Source organism: Sardina pilchardus, chromosome 15, assembly GCF_963854185.1.
Source record: "Sardina pilchardus chromosome 15, fSarPil1.1, whole genome shotgun sequence".
Lineage (NCBI taxonomy): Eukaryota > Metazoa > Chordata > Actinopteri > Clupeiformes > Clupeidae > Sardina > Sardina pilchardus.
In genome coordinates this window covers 15,894,563-15,910,119 of record NC_085008.1, presented here as the reverse complement: position 1 = coordinate 15,910,119, position 15,557 = coordinate 15,894,563, and the positions used below count along the sequence as shown (strand labels likewise).

Here is a 15,557-nt window from a genome sequence, read left to right as displayed (position 1 = left end):
TCCCCCTGGCGATGCCCTCTGGTGTGTGCGGCTATGGGCCTAGCCGTGCCCATATAGATACCCGGGCATCAGTGGGTGTGGGCTTATCATATTTACACCAGTAACGCAACTGATGCCACAAGAGCCGTTTAATACAAACATCATTTAAATACACAAGGCCTAGCCTAGCACAGCTGGAAACTGAAATCCAAAGAGTGTTAGCCGCTGTATGTCATTAAGGGGTTAGTCACCAGTAAGCAGCCTGTACCACTACTACTACACAGAAGGGGGAAGTGGCACTAGCGCTAGGCTAGTTGTTAGCACTAGCACTAGCCGTAGTGGTAGTAATAGAGGTGGTAGTAGTTGTTGTAGGTCTGAGGTTACTGTGCAGTATGGTATGTTAGGAGAGGCTACTCTCGAAGACGTACCCATGGGCCGGCATTTAAAGGAAGGCCCCCCTCCCTACCCCATCTGGATTGGTTGGTTGGGGTTCGTGGGAGAAACTCGCTTGTGTTCTCATAGAGTAAGTCAGTGTCCCCTGCTCTCTCTCTCTCTCTCTCTGGCACCTTGCCGCAGGAGTGAGGTCTCCCCAGGAGACAGAAAGGGGGAGAGAGGGGGGAGAGAAGGGGTGGGGGGAGCAGAGGAGGGGAGGGGAGGGGAGGAGGAGAAGGGAGAGGAGAGGAGAGCACCTCAGGGGAATCCGTCGTCCTCCAGACTGAGCGCCACGCGCTGCAGAGAGCAGATAAAAGACCATTAAACACACGGCATGGATAGAGAGAGAGAGAGAGAGAGACAGAAAAGGAAAGATAGAGGGAAAAAAGAAGGAAAAAAGATAAACAGGGTTCCGTGAAAAAACAAAGGCAAAGAGAATGAGTGAAGGACAGATGACAGAAAAAAAGACGGACAGTAAGGAAGAAAAGGCGAAAGAGAGAGAGGAGAAAAGGAAGGACATGGAGACAAAAAGAAAGGGCTACACAGACAGCTAGCCTAGCCTACATGCAGATCCTGCTCATCCGTCATGACACACTGATAACACACCCAATCCTGTTAGCACTGGGAGCCGTCCCCTGCCTCAGGCGTCGCCCATGTCTCAATCTAACTCACGCCGTGGGGCTAGGCCACAGAGACCCTGCGTGTGTTTGCAAATGTGTTTATCCCTGTGTGTGCATGCTCCTGTCTACGTGTTTAGCATTGCATGTATGGTGTGTGTGTGTGTGTGTGTGTGTGTGTGTGTGTGTGAAATATGAAATATGTGCCCATCATCTCCCCCATTGGGCTCCAGAGAGTACACGTGGAGGCGGTGGCATCCCCCCTCTGATCCCCCTCCAGCTCTGTGATGGTCAGCTGCCAGCAACCTGCTGCGACAAAAAAACACCTCCCGCTCTCATCCTGTCTTTACGGCAATCACCGGCCGTTGCCATGCCAACCCCTTCAGCTGCTTAACCCCTTCCCTCCCCGTCACCCACTCCAGCTAAGCTGCTCTGCCTCTGCGTCTGCGACGAGTGTCGGAAAACATACAAACGGAACTGATGTCTAAATAAATACGAACGCATTCTATCATACACAAATAAATCGATTGTCTTGTATTCTAAGGTGCTGGCATCCTTTTGTATTCCTATACGCAGTTACAGGGTCCTTTTGATAAACAGTCTTAAGGGGAGGAACCACTTGAGGAAGGATACCATCTCAATGCCTTTCAAAGGGAAAAGGAGGATAAAGCTAAAGAAAGACTGTGGGAGGACACACAGTCTGCGCCCCGTCAGGAGCACAAACACACACTCTACGCTCCCTTCACTAACGGAAGGAGGCGCTCAAAACACATGGGCACGAGAACCATGGATGGAAACGGGGAGGAATGGGATGGCTGAGGTTATGTGCGTGTAGTGATGCACTGCACACATTTCAAATATGTGCATGCTTTGTGTGTGCCTGTGTGTATTTGTGTGTATTTGTGTGTGTGTGTGTGTGTGTGTGTGTGTGTGTGTGTGTGAAGGTGAGTAACGTTATAAGAGTGTGTGTGTGTGTGTGTGTGTGTGTGCACAGGTGCACAACAAAAACACACGTCCCACTTTTTGCTGTGCCACTCTCTGAGGCTCCTCTCCCCTTATTATCCCCCCCCCCCCCCCCCACCACCCATCCTCAAAAATGGTTGTCAGCGTTTCCTCCTCCATCCAGTCTCCTCCCGCCCCCCCCCACCTCCAACGCCACCCGTCCGCACTGCGCCCCTCTCGCTTCACTTGGCGCTGGAGAGCATGGGCGCGCCCGAGTACCAGTGCGCCGCCGGGTCGGGCACGCCGGTGCCACCGCCGCCACCACCCAGCGGCAGGGCCAGGAAGGGCTGTCGGGCGCCGCCACTCACTGCGGGGTAGACGTGTCCGATCTGCTCGGTCCGGCCGATGTGGATCTCGTCGTCGTCGTCCTCGGTGGTCTTGCGGTAGACGGGGTTGTCGAAGTTCATGCTCTTGGTGTTCTTCCGCCGCCAGTTGCGCCAGACCAGGTAGCCGCCGGTGCAGAGCAGGCCGATGACCACTGTGGCAAGGATAGGAACTGCATGCGTTTAACACACAGTCGACACACAATGGCGGGAGCGTTAACACAGCCAGGGGACAAGGAGCAGCGCTTAATGACACACATACACACACACCCACACACACACCCACACACACACACACACACACACAAACAGAGACGGACACATAGACACAAACACATTCGTACCCACCATTGCATACACACGGACCCACACACCAATGTCTGTATATGTCACAATTATGTACTGAAAGCATTTATATTAGGGACAATGGCAAGATAGTCATGTACTTAGAAACCAAGGTAAACAATATGGAATGTGTTGCATTTGACAAATGCTTTCAATGCATTCTTGGTAGTGGACGCCAACAGTACATAATGACAGATGAACAAATATATTGACATACATAAAGACAGACACTAGTGTGTGTGTGTATGTGTGTTTGCTCACAATTGGATGCAGATAAGGGTAAGCATTGGAAGCCAAGGGACCGACATAAAGCGCCCCTGTGAATGCATGTGTGCATACTTGTACGTGTTTGTGCATTAGTGTGTGTGTGTGTGTGTGCGTGTGTGTGTATGTGTGTGCGTGTGTGTGCGTGTGTGTGTATATATGTGTGTGTGTGAGTGTGTGTGTGTGTGTGTCTGTGTGTGCACATGCATGCGACTGTGCTGCATTGTTATTCAGCAGGACAAGATAACCATGCCTGGCCACTCTGCAGCGGCGATGTGGTCCCCTCCACGTTTCTAAACTGCCCGACCGCCTGCGCTATTCCCCTCATGCTCTCCTTTAATTGCTCTTTTGTTATCGGGGTCACCCGAGAGCATTCTATAATGTGTGTGTGTGTGGGTGTGTGTGTGTGTGTGTGTGTGTTTCTCCGCTCCTTCACATCCGCACCGTCAGCATGTAAACACTTCATTTGGACGCGGCTTTTCGTCTTAATAACAATTTGAAGCCAACGCTATTACAGTGCCACGCTGAGGGAGACAGAGAGGAGGAGGAGGAAGAGCAGGAGGAGAAGGAGGAGGAGGAGGAAGAGGAGGGAGGGGGAGGGTGGAGTCTCTCCAATTTCCCCGAGCAGAAGAGCGATGAGCGAGGGGACCGAGTTTCACAGCGGGGTCCGCAATTGGATTTGCACAACGCTAATTTGTTTTACCGCTCGGCAATTAAGCGTGTGTGAGCGGGCGAGGAAAGGGCAAGGTGTTTTCAACTGAACGCTAAACGCCAACGCTGCTACACCTGCAATGGCTATGGCACTGCCACTGTCATTATCGACATGATGAGGTTTCGCTTCTATTTGACTGACACTATTGCGCGTGCATAAATATGTATATACTACCCTTGAGGACAGTGCGTGTGTGTGTGTGTGTGTGTGTCAGTGCGTGTGTGTGCGTGTGTGTGTGTGTGGCATTAGGGGGAAGGCATCATGCAAGTGGGCTTGGAAGCTCTCGGACTGCAGCTGAATGAAGATGTCGGGGCCAGTAAGCTGTGGGAGAGGCTGGGCAGAGCTGGGGGGCATACAGAGAGGGAGGGGAAGGGGAGGGGGGGGGGGGGGGGGGGGGGGGGGGGAGCACACAGTATGCACAGCCATACCTACCTATGGGAATGACGATACCCAAAACCGCCACAGTTATGTTGTTGCCTAAAAGGTAGTGCTCGCTCCCAGCTGCGAGAGAGATAAAAGAGAGGGATAGAGAGGGAGGAGGAGGGAGGAAAGGAGGAGGAGGAGGAGGGGAAGCAAGATAAAGCAGAAGTAAGAGAGAGGGAGAGGGAAGAGAAAGAAAAAAGAGAAAAAATATTGTTCTTTTTTTCCCGTATTTTTACTCTCCTTTGTGTCAACAACAGACATGTTTTTTGTGATCTGTTTCCATCAGTGATGGCTTATTTTTCAATATGGCTAAACCACGATAAGTCACATGGACAACAGATTTTAAATTGAAGACACAAGGGAGGAGAAAGAAAATGCAGTACAATACATAAAGAAACAGACAGACAGAGTCAGAGAGACCTTGCAGTGAACCTGAAACATCCCTTCCCACCATAGCTATACAGAAACATACACAAACACACATACTGTATTAAATTCTAAAGACAAAAAATGACCACAACGAGATGAGCGTTTACGATACGTCCCGTAATGGCCATCGCATACACAGACAATTAGCTCAACCCGGCCCGTGCCATAGGTTTCTGTCGAGCCAAGCCCATCTCCGAATATAAATCCTGCCTCAATCTCACAATTAGCACAGAGGCTTCCATTAGCACTCCTGTAATTAGAAACTGATAATGGAGTCTTGGGCTGGAGATTAAGAGGGGCGGAGAGTGCAAGCCCAGCATACAGATGGAGCTACTGATTATCCACAGAATGTTGAGCACAAAACAAAAGGAACGACGACGACAACAACAACAATAAAATAGGGGTGGATAATTCCCCCCTCCTTTCCAGCCAGAAGAAAGATCTCGCTCAAAATGAAGATAACGCCCCCATGAATATCGTGTAATTGTACGGTGGCTTCAATACGCGGCAAAGACAGAGCATTTCACACCTCTGTTTAGCTCAAGACATCTTTGCCGTTGGGAAGAGAGTGGCAAGTTGATGTGGTGCCTCGTATTAGTATTGTCGACATGGCTGACAGATAACATCAACAAATGAGTCATATCTCCACATGGCCGACAAATCATCGGGGAGCAGATTGTAAAACATTATTAAAATTTGTCCCATGAATAGTGGCAACTTTTTTTTTTTTTTTTTTTTTTTCCTGTGGCAGGGAAGCACACTGTTCACAAAACAGATTGGCAGCCTGTGCTCAGAAGATAGGGACTTTCATTTTCAGGTTATTAGGAGTTGTGCTCCGCGACGGTGTGTAGATGTACACACACACACACACACACACACACACACACACACACACACACACCGCATGATTCATCCTGACAGAATCGCAACCGCCGCCGTTTAATATGGATCTGCGACAACAATGTTCGCGGCGCTGTCAGCTTTCATCTTCGGGGTGCCACACACACATGCACATACACACACCACACACGGTTCTCCCGTGCCGATGGGGCTGTAATGCACCTGGTGCTGCTGATGTCGGCAAACTCGGAAAGAGAGGGAGACGGGGGGAAAATCCACGGCACAAGTCGACACATGATCACGGATAACATGCTGGATAAAAAGCCTGGACCCGTCTCCCCCACTAAACCTCCACAATCTCTTTTTTGTGCTGTAATGCCTGAAAGATGCACCAAGTCCCTCAGACATGCATTTTGCTTCTTCTGTGGGCTGTGAGTGCTGCCCTCCATGGCCTCTATCTCTCCTTCATCCTCTCTCTTTCTCTCTCTCCTCTCTCTCTCTCTCTCTCTCTCCTTCTTCCTCTCTTCATCCTTCTCTCGCACACACATATGCACATGCACTCATTTTTTTTTCTATGTCTCCCTCTGACACACAGGCTCTCTCTTGCTCCTCTGCTTCCCACTCACCCTCCCTCTTCATCCAGAAGCTCTTTCACATCGGCCTCTCCGAGTCACTGGTGGGTTCTCGCTGGCAGCCACAGCGTCTGCCCACACAGCATTCATCTTTCAGTGGCACACAGTTTTTAGTTTTATCTAATAGAAAGTTCCAGCACCTCATATACGATGACAAGAGGAAGGCATCAATATTTAAGAGCCCTTATTTATGCCTCTGCTCCCAGTGGAAGGCCTGAGAATGTTCCGGCACACTGTTCTGGTTCGGCTTTTTCCCAGCTTTGACCTGTTTCCCTGGTACAACATATGCTGGTGGGCATGTGCTCATCAAGAACCTTAGAACATTTTTATACTTCTAACATGAATATTGAATGTTATTCCTCATTTACCATGTTATTCCTTATTTTGTGGGTTTAGATAAAAGCATTCAGCTACATGCATAAATGTAAATGTACATGTTAAGAACAAGAGCGAAACATTGCTGTGCTTTCAGATAAGCTACTATAGATAAATAGGCCGACTGAAAGCCAGCCAAGCAAAAGAGACAGAACCCCTAGATGCAAACATCTCTCCAAACAAAGCAAGACAGACAAAGAAAACAAGAAAGGAGTGACTGGTAGAGCAAGAAATGAATAAAAGAACGTCCTAAAAGAACGTCCCAGAGATGAGAGAAGCAGGCAGCCCAGTAGCAGCGTCTAGCTGCTCTCCACCCGGCCCCAGCTCACTCCAGGGCCCTGACGGGGGGGGGGGGGGGGGGGGGGGGCTTCCGTCCTGCACTGACCCTAAGGCCAGCTCAGAGAGAGATGAGAGCAGGACGCTCATCGGGGGTAAACTAAGCGAGCAGAGTCAAGAGTGGTCCAACACTTTCGGCTGTCTCCGAAGCAGACCTGAAGTTTACTTTTGACTTTGATCAATGTCATTGGGTAGTTGAAGTTGAGGAAACAGTATCTGAGATTAAGATTAAGAACGGAGAAAGAGGGAGAGGACGAGAATTGAAAAGGACCACATTGTGTCTGTGCTGTTGCAGCAGAGAGAAATGTTAGTGGATTAATCACACTGACACACACAACCTCTCTGACCAGCAGGAGTGCCCAGAGGTGGAGATGCTCAGGTCCAGACAGTTTAAGTACTCCACTCTGAGCGGACTGGTTCCGCTCTCATTAATTCTACCTTTTATAGAGCTCTGCTTCTTAACAAGTCCATCAGAGTTACAAAACACAGTGGAGAGGAGAAGCAGTTCTACTGTTGCAACCTGCTATCTCCACTATTGAGAGTGATGCCTGGATACCCAAAAGCTCACTGCACTCCAGCCATAACAAATGCAGGCACTGCCCTCATTATAGCTCTCACTGCTACACACACACACACACACGCACACGCACACGCACACGCACACGCACACGCACACGCACACGCACACGCACACGCACAGGCACAGGCACAGGCACACACACAGATAATTTACAGGAGGACACTCACCCCGGTGTGACAAGTTGGCATTCACCCTCTGAACATTGTTGCTGCTGGTACTGCTGGAGGTGGTGCTGATGGTGGTGGTCGAGGAGGCCTGGGTCCTGGCACTGGGGGTGGAGGTGGTGGAGGCAGGGCTGTGGTGCACCGGTGGCGGGGCTGTTGTGGAGGCTGTCGTGGATCTGGTGGTGGTGGTGCTGATGGTGGTGGAGGAGGAAGAGGAGGTGTACGTGATGTATGTGGTGGACGGCGTGGTTGTGGTGGTGGAGGGGGCTGTTGTTGTTGTCGGGGTGGTGGTGCTCGTTGTTGGCTGGGTTGTAGTGGTTGTGGTCGTTGGAGCTGCTGTTGTGGTTTTGGGTCTGACCACTGGAGAAAGAGATAAAAAAAAAAGCAAATAGAGAGAGAGAGAGTGTGTGTGTGTGTGAGAGAGAGAGATAGAGAGAGAGAGAGAGAGAGAGAGAGAGAGAGAGAGAGAAAGAAAGAGAGAGAGAAACAATGATTAAAAATGAGGGAGAGTTTCAGGACACACAGGATGCAAGAATGAAAGGATCTCCAGGCAAGGAAGAGTGTTTCTCAGCTGCAGAGTGCGGAGACAGATTATCGAGTGCTAAGTCTAGCCTGAGGAGATGGGGAGAAGGAAGCGAGTGCTTAGGGAGTCTGTGTAGACACCTGCGAATATCTATTGAATGGGAGCTAGTGCACTGCACAACTGTCAAGGTTTTCTCCATGTTCAATATAAATTTGTATATATATATTTATTTATTACTTTACTGGGAAAATGACGATGAATAAAGAAATAAGTTAAATTTCTACCTTAATATTAAAATCACTGAAAATAATTTTTAGATAAATAAAATAACTAAGGTTCTAATAATCTAGAACTTAATTCTCTAGCAGAGTTTGTGGTTTATAGCCTATTTACCACAGATTCAACAGAAAAATCATTCTGATTAATTTCTGATATTTAATGTTGTTATTGATATTATTACTATAATGCTAAAGGTGACCTTTTTTACTTTTTTTTTTAAAATAACGGTTCATTTCAGCTATTGTAAAGTTCATATTCTGTAAGTTACTTTGGACAAAAGTGGCTTAATTATATTTAACTATTAAGCTGTTCAAAATCTGTATAAAATCTCCAGGAAATGTCTATCTGTTCAAATAAAAACATTAGAACGCATCACAATCACTCTAAGAAGCAAGGTGAAGATTCTAAATGACATCATGTACCCTTAGAACCTTCACCATTGGTAACCTAACCCAAACATAACTTGGAATCTTCACTTTCTATGCAATTTTGCTCATGAAAACTGATTGCTCTTCAATATTTTATATTTCATTCAACAATTTCTTCACCAAACGCTATGGAACAGGTAAGAAATTATTCAATATGGTATTTGTAACACTTCTGATGGAATTCATCTTTTTTGTACGTTCAGAATTTTTTTAAATGTCGAATTAAGCCACTGGAAGACACATTTGAAGTGTAAAGGTAAATCTAACACATATGAATAACATTACCTTTACATTACAGGGCAACACAGGGCGAGCCCCGAATGCCTATGGCCTTAGAAGACAAGTCAAACCATCTAAACGCTTTGAGGATTTTCATCTGGAGAAACCATCACACTCTAAGAAGAAAAATCCTCAGGCTGCTGAGAGGTTGACCTGTATCTGTGCGTTCACACCAAGAGCTTCAAAAGCTTCAAGAGCGCCGGAAATCATTCATTTCCTATGGAGAGTCGGCGTTACCGGCTTCAAAAGCGTTCCGGGCGTGAGCGTGGCTTCATGAGCTTCACGGGCGTCAAAATAAAGTTGAGCCTCAGTTAACTTTATGGTAATTAGCTGTGACACGGTTCGGCGTCAACCAATTAGAATGTCAAACTCGCAGGATTGCTGCTTGTGGTTGGTTCGAATGTTTCACGTCTTGGCTTTGAAGCTTTCAACGCTGAACTGAGTTGAGCGTCGGGCTATGAGCTTCACCAGCGATTTTGACTCTTTTGACGGTTTCGGTGTGAATGCACAGTATGAGTGAGGAAGGCTCTGCCTCCAGCTCAACCCAGACTCCTCTCCCTATGCCCATAGGGGATACCCTGAGCTGTAGTACCAACTCTTCAACTCTGGCACAAAACGTTCCTGGACCCTCAATACCAGTTGAAAATGGATGTGAGAGCACCTGCAAGTTCTCTGGACCTACTTCGTCCACCATCTCAGTGGGCCGCAGAAAGAAACAGGTTAAGCCTTGCAGAGTGGTGCCTCGCAAAAATCAGACTGAGCAAGCCCTGGAAATCCACCATGGGCCCTTGGTGTTCAAGCTCTGCTCTCCTGAGCTGAAGAGTTTGGGGTGTCTCGGCTCAAGTCAGAGTCACGGTGAGCGTAAGCTCACTCCAGGGGACTCCTCATCTGACTGCCAGGCCAACCCCAGGAAGGCTAAAGTCCTGTCCGGCCCTCGGCCTCTGGAATCATTCACAACACCACGGGTAAAGACCCTTTTTCTATTTCTAATCTTAGATGGAATCATGCATATGATCATCTCCCTTAAGTGCTTAGCTTAAGTGCATTAAAGTTTCAATAACGTGCAATGATGTAACCTTGTATGTACTTGAAAATAACCAGAGCTACACTCTTTTTCTTCAACAACCTGTAGACGGCACCTCAGGGAAACCATGTAGGATCCTATGACCTGAAGCAGCGGCTGGAGATAGCAGCTACACTACTGCAATTGGCACAGCAGGTCCCTGATCTGGTTCCAGAGGTGGGACTCACCATCGACCTTCAGCCAGAACTTCAACTGATTCAGGCGTACAGCTCCAAATTGAGCCAAAACCTCCCCAATTCAGAGACAGGATCCTCTGTGAAGGCACCTGCCTGTAAAGAGGCAAGTGAGGGATGCAGCCAGAAGCATCACTCCACTGGGAAACATAGCCAGAAGAGGAAGCACCTCCACTCTCTGGACTCTGGCCCAGTGATGGGACCTGAGTGGATGTCAGCTAGGGATAGAGAGGACATGTTCTTCCCCAACTTGGAGGACTCCTCTCTCATGGCAGAGGTACAACACAATTCGAGATAAATACATGAGCTTTAACACAAGCATTTGCATTTTGGGTTAATTCTCTTACATCCAATTAAACCAAATTAATATCATATTTCATTTCACCTGTACAGGCCAAAGAGAGGAAACGGAGGGAGATGGCACAGGAGAGCAGCCTTTGCCAGATGGCTGAGCCCTTGGAGGAAAGGTATATTAAAAATGCTGCCGTACTCCCGGACTTCAGCCCGATGCGACCTGCGGCCTCCTCATCGGCCCAGAGAAGCTCCCTTCTATCCGCAGCTCTGGAGGAGCCTCAGCTGATCCACGGGCATACTATTGAAGACTACCGGGCCATCTACCACTCAGTGGTGGACCCCAAGCTGAGGACAAAGTCTGGGAACGCCCGCCCGTACAATCTGGAGAGGAGCCGCGCCATCAAGCAGCGTCTGTGGGAGAGGATGTCGTGCCCTAGCCTGATGGAGACGGTGGACGCAGATGGCCGAGTGCACTTCTCGGAGTCGTTCAGTGCCCCCACTCTAAAGTCCTGTGCGCCACAGATTGATGTGGACATTAGTGGGGAGCCCCTTCCCGAGCAGCCAAGCAGGAAGAGGTCCAGGCACTGACTTCAATAGACAGTCACCATTGACTTCTGCTTACTGGTCATTGACCCTTTTATCAACTCTTAAAAAGTGTTTTGTTCAATTTATTTTTTCAATTTGAATTCTTACCAAATATAATAAATTATATAAATTTAAATGTTGTTTTTCATTTTACACATTACACTGCTCACATTCCGCTTGAAAGCCAAACAATATTAACAAACAGTCAGTTGACTGCTTGCCCTGGTGTTGCACTTCAATCACCCTCCAACAAAGAAACACTGAAAAGTAAATTAAGACAATGAGCCCGTAACTTTGTGGTGCCAGTGGTGTCCTTCAGGTGCTGACTTTATGAAATACTCAGCATTGACTGCTTACTGATCACTGCTCCAATTATTGTCCAACTTATTTAACTTTTTTAACTAATACATACCTTTTTTACTAATGTTAGTGTTTTTAAAAGTAAATATATAAACATTACATTAGGCAGTATCTGTTGTGGCCTTCATGTCAATCTTTTTTTATTTGACACATTATGGCACCCATTCATCTTCAGAGGTCCAAGCAATCCAAACTGTAAGTGTGTTTATGAGCATATGTCTAGTTATGAGTCCATATGAGATGTGTCCAGAGGTGTGTCATTAGAGAGGTGTGTGACTAGAGAGGTGTGTCATTAGAGAGGTGTGTCACTAGAGAGGTGTGTCACTAGAGAGGTGTGTCATTAGAGAGGTGTGTCATTAGAGAGGTGTGTCACTAGAGAGGTGTGTCCAGAGAGGTGTGTCACTAGAGACGTGTGTCCAGAGAGGTGTGTCACTAGAGAGGTGTGTCACTAGAGAGGTGTGTCACTAGAGAGGTGTGTCTAGAGAGGTGTGTCATTAGAGAGGTGTGTCACTAGAGAGGTGTTGTGTCACTAGAGAGGTGTGTCACTAGAGGGGTGTGTCCAGAGAGGTGTGTCCAGAGAGGTGTGTCACTAGAGAGGTGTGTCGCTAGAGAGGTGTGTCACTAGAGAGGTGTGTCACTAGAGAGGTGTGTCACTAGAGAGGTGTGTCACTAGAGAGGTGTGTCACTAGAGAGGTGTGTCACTAGAGAGGTGTGTCACTAGAGAGGTGTGTCACTAGAGAGGTGTGTCCAGAGAGGTGTGTCACTAGAGAGGTGTGTCGCTAGAGAGGTGTGTCGCTAGAGAGGTGTGTCACTAGAGAGGTGTGTCGCTAGAGATGTGTGTCACTAGAGAGGTGTGTCTAGAGAGGTGTGTTATTAGAGAGGTGTGTCCAGAGAGGTGTGTTATTAGAGAGGTGTGTCACTAGAGAGGTGTGTCGCTAGAGATGTGTGTCACTAGAGAGGTGTGTCCAGAGAGGTGTGTCACTAGAGAGGTGTGTCCAGAGAGGTGTGTCACTAGAGAGGTGTGTCCAGAGAGGTGTGTCACTAGAGAGGTGTGTCCCTACCTGTCACACAGCGGCGCATGTCGGGTCCCAGCTCCATGCTGTTGGGGCAGGCGCAGGTGTACTTGGGCGAGTGATCGGTGATCTGAGGCGCCTTCAGACACAGGTACTCACAGCCTCCGTTTGGCAGGCTGCCCATGTTACAGCTGTCTGGCACTGGGGAAACATATTGATATTAACGTTAGCGTTAGCAGGACTTGACCTTAACTGAGAGGGGTGCAGAGGAGTGTTCACTAAGAGTGCTACATGTAGTTAGCCTAGCAGCTAGATTGGTGCTAGGAAAATGTATTTGTTACAGGAACAACTCTTGATTTAACGGAGATCCTCTGAGAAAGCTAGTGTCTCATAAAAGTGCTGGAATATGCCTTTCATTGTGTATTGTTGCATGGCATGATGGATTATATATCTCGCTTTTAGGAGGATGTTGCAAAACCTTTCAGGTAGTTGCAATACCCATCTCAGGGCTTGTGGCAAGACAGCGAACAAACCTGAGCTTTTAAGATCAGCACATAAAGAAAATGAGACGACTGCCTGCCTGCTCACATTCTTTTATACACCCACACGAGGGAAGAGAACAAAAAATCAAAAAGAGAAGGATGAAATAAAAATGGCATCTGGAAAGTGTTATGTCGCCTCAGACTCTGGACACAAAATGGCTCCAGGTATCACAGCAAAGATGTTCACGACACGGAATGGCAATATCTCCTGCCTTATGGATTTAGCACGACTGCCAATTAAATACCGCTACCTTCCCGGGCCTTCTTTATGTGTGTGCTGTGACTTGGAGAAGGGAAAGTGGTGAGGTGTGCATTCTGCCTGCAGCTCCTCCTCAGGTTCTTAGGGATTTTCCCAGCACAGAGGCCAAGTTCATTCACATAGTTCCTCATTCAGCGCTAGCTGATTTAGCGTTCTCACAGCAGCTCCTCACGGAGAGAGGGGGCTTTAGCGCTGCGATTTATCCTTTGGCAGAGCTGTTTACTTATTAATGTGGGAGCGCGCAATTAACTTTCCACCGCTGGGGCCGAGGCTCTCATCTTCTCTTGTGATGAGGGGAAGAAAACAAAACATCAAATCCCAGCCCTCTCCCAATTCTCTTCCTCTCTCCCAATTCTCTTCCTCTCTCTTATTATTAAAATACGCACATATACACTTGCTCTCTCTATCTCAATCTCTCTCTCTCTTTTTCTCTTTCTCTCTCACTCTCACACACACATTGTGCATATTAAATTCCTGCTGGCAGTGAAAGTATTTTCTTCATACTTGTATTTCTGTAGTGTGTGTGTGTGTGTGTGTGTGTGTGTGTGTGTGTGTGTGTGTGTGTGTGTATTCTGTCTGTGTGTGTGTGTCTGTGTGTGTATTCTGTGTGTGTGTGAGTGTGTGTGTGTATGCATATGTGTTTGTGTGTGTGTGTGCATGTGTATTTCCTGCACTCAAGTCAATGAGCAGCATGGCTCACCTTTGGGCTGTCGGAGCTCATGGAAGACCACCACGTCCAGTGGGTTGTTGAGGTGCTGGGCCAGTGTGGCCACATCGTGTCCCGTGTGCCGGTTGGCGCTGTAGATGGCCTCGTCCTCCAGGTCCGTCCAGTACACGCGGTCCTGCAAGGGCACATGGGACACCGTCAGTCCTCCGAGCTCTGCGCTCGCCTTTGTTTGAAGGCGCACTGTCCGGAGCAGAGGTCAGGGGGGAGGCGAGCGAGAAACAAAGCCAGCGTCGGGTTTGTTTGCCGGCCACAGCGGGAGTGTAAAGGAGGAGCGAGCAAACGGAGCGAAACGGACGGACTTCCTGCAGCCCCAGCTGTCCGTTACGAGTCCGGCAGGAGATCCCCCAGAGCTCTCCGCGGAGTGAGCCTGATGAGAGACGAATGGAGTTCTCGTGTTGGCCGGGCCAGCCGATCGTTCGGCCCTTAATTGGGACCCGGGCGGGCGGGCCCGTCTCACCTCTGAATTAAAGCTGTCTGCTGGGAGGGGGCAGAGAGGGAGACAACACTGAGAATAAACAGGTGCTCATTTTCTGTGCTTCACTATTCATTCTTTCTCTCTCTATCTCTCTTTCTCTCTCTCTCTCTCTCTCTATCTCTCCCTGACTCACTCCTGATGCCTTCTTATCAGCATCTGAAAGCAATAGCTCATCCGTTGCCATGACAACCCAAGTTTCATTGGCTGTGGGTTGACACACAAAAGGAAAGACTGATGGAGGAAAATCAGAGCGAGCCATTGAACGCGAGCGCAGGGACAAAATTGAGAAGGAGAAATGACAGTTAAAGACACAGACACAAAGGAAGAGGAGTATGAGAGAAAAAAGGGACAGACAGAGAGAGAGAGAGATGGAGAGAGAGAGAGAAAGAGAGAGACATTGGTGTGAAGTGTCTGTCTCGGTCTCCATTATAAGGAGCCCCTTGTTTACAAAGCCTTCTCCTTCTGAAAGGTCACCAGTATGGCTTCTGTCTGCCTGCCTTGGTGGTCTTATCAGCTCAATCAGTCAGCTCTCTGGCCCCTACGGACACACACACACACACACACACACACACACTCACAAACACACATACACATGCACACAAACAAACATGCACACACACTCCTTCACCTGCTGCTCTCTTTATTAAAACTTCAAATGCCAGTGGTGACGCCGTTGTGGGATGGCGGTGACTGACAGAGAGCGCACACACACACGCACACACACACACACACACACACACACACACACACACACACACACACACACACAGACACGCACAGGCACAGCCAGCTGTCATGGTTGAGGGATCATCTCTCTCACTGGAACAGTACGCCGCTATTTTTACACCAAGGCGTCTCCACCCAGTCTTAACCTTTGCGCACCTCAAACACAGAGTGAAGCTGTCAGTCCAGTCCGACTGATGCATGGAGCTCACAGGGGAAGAAGATGTGCCCCACGTGGCAAAGAGATAGACTGTGATAGCTCTGAACACTCACATGTACTCTCACTCGTAAAAGCTGACACATTCGTCAGTGTTGTCCGCAACGATTCTATTAACATTCTCAAAGAATGTTAATCCAATA

At 48.3% G+C, this 15,557-nt stretch overlaps 1 protein-coding gene across 1 annotated transcript in view; it reads right to left on the bottom strand.

Moving 5' to 3' along the window:
- Positions 1-2,212: 2,212 nt before the first annotated feature.
- The window catches only part of lrp8 (low density lipoprotein receptor-related protein 8, apolipoprotein e receptor), a 160,101-nt gene continuing 146,756 nt past the window's right edge, over positions 2,213-15,557 (bottom strand). The window contains exons 14-18 of the mRNA XM_062556383.1: positions 13,973-14,114; positions 12,520-12,672; positions 7,457-7,813; positions 4,107-4,175; positions 2,213-2,526 (exon numbers count right to left, since the gene is read on the bottom strand). Coding sequence (XP_062412367.1) covers positions 2,213-2,526; positions 4,107-4,175; positions 7,457-7,813; positions 12,520-12,672; positions 13,973-14,114 — 1,035 coding nt within the window. The remainder of the gene's footprint in view (positions 2,527-4,106; positions 4,176-7,456; positions 7,814-12,519; positions 12,673-13,972; positions 14,115-15,557) is intronic.